General features: G+C 42.0%; 1 protein-coding gene across 1 annotated transcript; it reads left to right on the top strand.

Annotated features, from left to right (window-relative positions):
* Window positions 1–280: 280 nt before the first annotated feature.
* Window positions 281–1,369, top strand: LOC148014518 (uncharacterized). The gene has a single exon (XM_087667078.1). The coding sequence runs from the start codon at window positions 408–410 to the stop codon at window positions 798–800; it is 393 nt and encodes a 130-aa protein (XP_087523204.1). The 5' UTR covers window positions 281–407; the 3' UTR covers window positions 801–1,369.
* Window positions 1,370–2,007: the final 638 nt, after the last annotated feature.

The raw sequence follows: 2,007 nt of genomic DNA, 5'->3' as shown, positions 1-2,007 counted from the left end.
TAATATTTGTTTTTTGAATATATAAACAGTCAACCCGATTTTTAATCGAGTGATTTTCGAAGAATGATTAGAAAACACTTGAATGAGGTGGGAGAGGGAAACATGGCCGCCTTGATGTGATGATGGGCGGGAGCAACGGTTTGCCATTGATTGTGGGGGGGGGGGGGGGGGGGTTTGAATAATATAGTTAGATATAATTAAAACCCGGTTTAAAAATGATAAAGGGGTGGTATAAATATGAGCTGGGGAGATGCAGCTGTACAGGCGCTGTGTGCGTGTGCATGCGTGTGTAGACTCTCTCTCTCTCTCTCACTCTCTCACGATCATTATCGATATCATATCATCATTCATTATCATTCCGTCTTCTTCTTCTTCTTCTTCTTCTTTCTTCCTGCATTGATCCTTCCATGGCTACCCTGACACGAGGGGTCTCCTTCCGCCGACAGGGCTCCTCCGGGCTTAGCTGGGCCGACCATTGGTCTCTCACAGATGACGGCGTCATGATGACACGGAAGGTGATGAAAGGAGCTGCAGCTGCAGCTGATAGCAGGCTTCATAGTCACCATCGCCACGGCAAGAAGCCTGTCATCAAGTCTGGCACCCTCAACAAGAGAGGCGAGATCGACCACCTGCCTCGCAGTCGGAGCGTGGGCTGCAGCCACCATGATCTCATCCCGTCCTCTCCCTCTTCTCCGTCATCATCCTCTCCCTCATCACCACACTCTTCTCGAAAGCATAAGTCTCGCCTTGTAGGCTGGCTTAAGAAGACCTTCAATGCCAAATCAGAGCCCTCCTCTTGATCCTCTTCTTGAGAGAGAGAGAGAGAGAGAGAGAGAGAGAGATCCCTCTCTCTCGAGGGAGAGATCAGAGGAACCCCTCACCTCTTCTCCCTCTCCTCTTCTAACCTCCCATCTTAGCATTGCCTAATTCACTACCACGCCTAACCATTCTTTCACTTCACTAGCGCCTTTAATCATTGTTGGTTCCTAGTAGATCATCAAATCTCTTATCTTCTTTGTAATTAGTAAAGTGATGGGACTTGAGAGCTTGATGGGAGTGTCTTCTTTGATTCTGAGCGCGGGCATGTCCGCACCGAACGAAGATATTACTCTCGAGTTAGTTCTTGTAGTGGTTTGTGTCATCTCAAATAGCTCTTATCTTTGAAGGGAAGTTAAGTGCCATCGTTAACAAACAAGCATTTGATCTCTTTTTATCTTCCTCTTTCATGTAATTATGAAAGGCCTACTTTCTTATTGGGTTATGTCCTCTCTCTCTCTCTCTCTCTCTCTCTCTCTCTCTCTCTCTCTCTCTTCTTGATATGATAATGCCAAGTTTCACTTCTTATGGTTGTTACATGGTATCTAGGTTTACAATTTATCAGAACTCTTTCCATTTTTTCTTTCAAATTTTCATGCTGCGGATTGTGAGAGGTATTGATCATGCATAGCTACAAATATTTTAGGTTCAATGAGAATGGCTTTTCTATACCCTCCCTTCATCCTAGTAACAACTTGCCCCATGTACATATTTGAGATTTACTTCTCTATTGAGGACGAGCTCTTTATCTCATTGCTCTTTCAATTCTTATTATATATGGGGTGTATTGTTCCAAGGCCACATGTGAGCTTTTAAGCATGCCTATCTTATGATGACTGAGTGGATTTTTATGATTAGTCAACATCATTCACCCTAACATTGTTAGATCAAGATTATTTATCACTTGAGTCCGTTGTTTAATTCTTCCTTGACATTCTATTATGATAGAAGTTGAAATGTGCTACTCATCCGTATTTGATAGAATCTACTTTAGTTTCCTTTCCAACTTTAACTATATTATGAATCAAACTCGAGTTGCTTGTTGATATGATAGAATCACCTCTCAAGTTTAGAGTGAATTGGTATCAAGACCTAACCACACTAAAAAATATTCGAACTTGAACCCCTTGACATTATATGTAAAACCAATTAACAATCACATTTATTCATCATAATTCTTCATTTTAACTA

Source organism: Lygodium microphyllum, chromosome 25, assembly GCF_053477565.2.
Source record: "Lygodium microphyllum isolate KBCC chromosome 25, Lygodium_microphyllum_v1.1.10, whole genome shotgun sequence".
Classification (NCBI taxonomy): domain Eukaryota; kingdom Viridiplantae; phylum Streptophyta; class Polypodiopsida; order Schizaeales; family Lygodiaceae; genus Lygodium; species Lygodium microphyllum.
Note: the sequence above shows the minus strand (reverse complement) of the source record. Positions and strands in the feature narration are given on the sequence as shown.

Bases quoted from the DNA above. Each gene is read 5' to 3' on its own strand.
- LOC148014518 (XM_087667078.1), top strand. From the start codon at position 408: ATGGCTACCCTGACACGAGGGGTCTCCTTCCGCCGACAGGGCTCCTCC.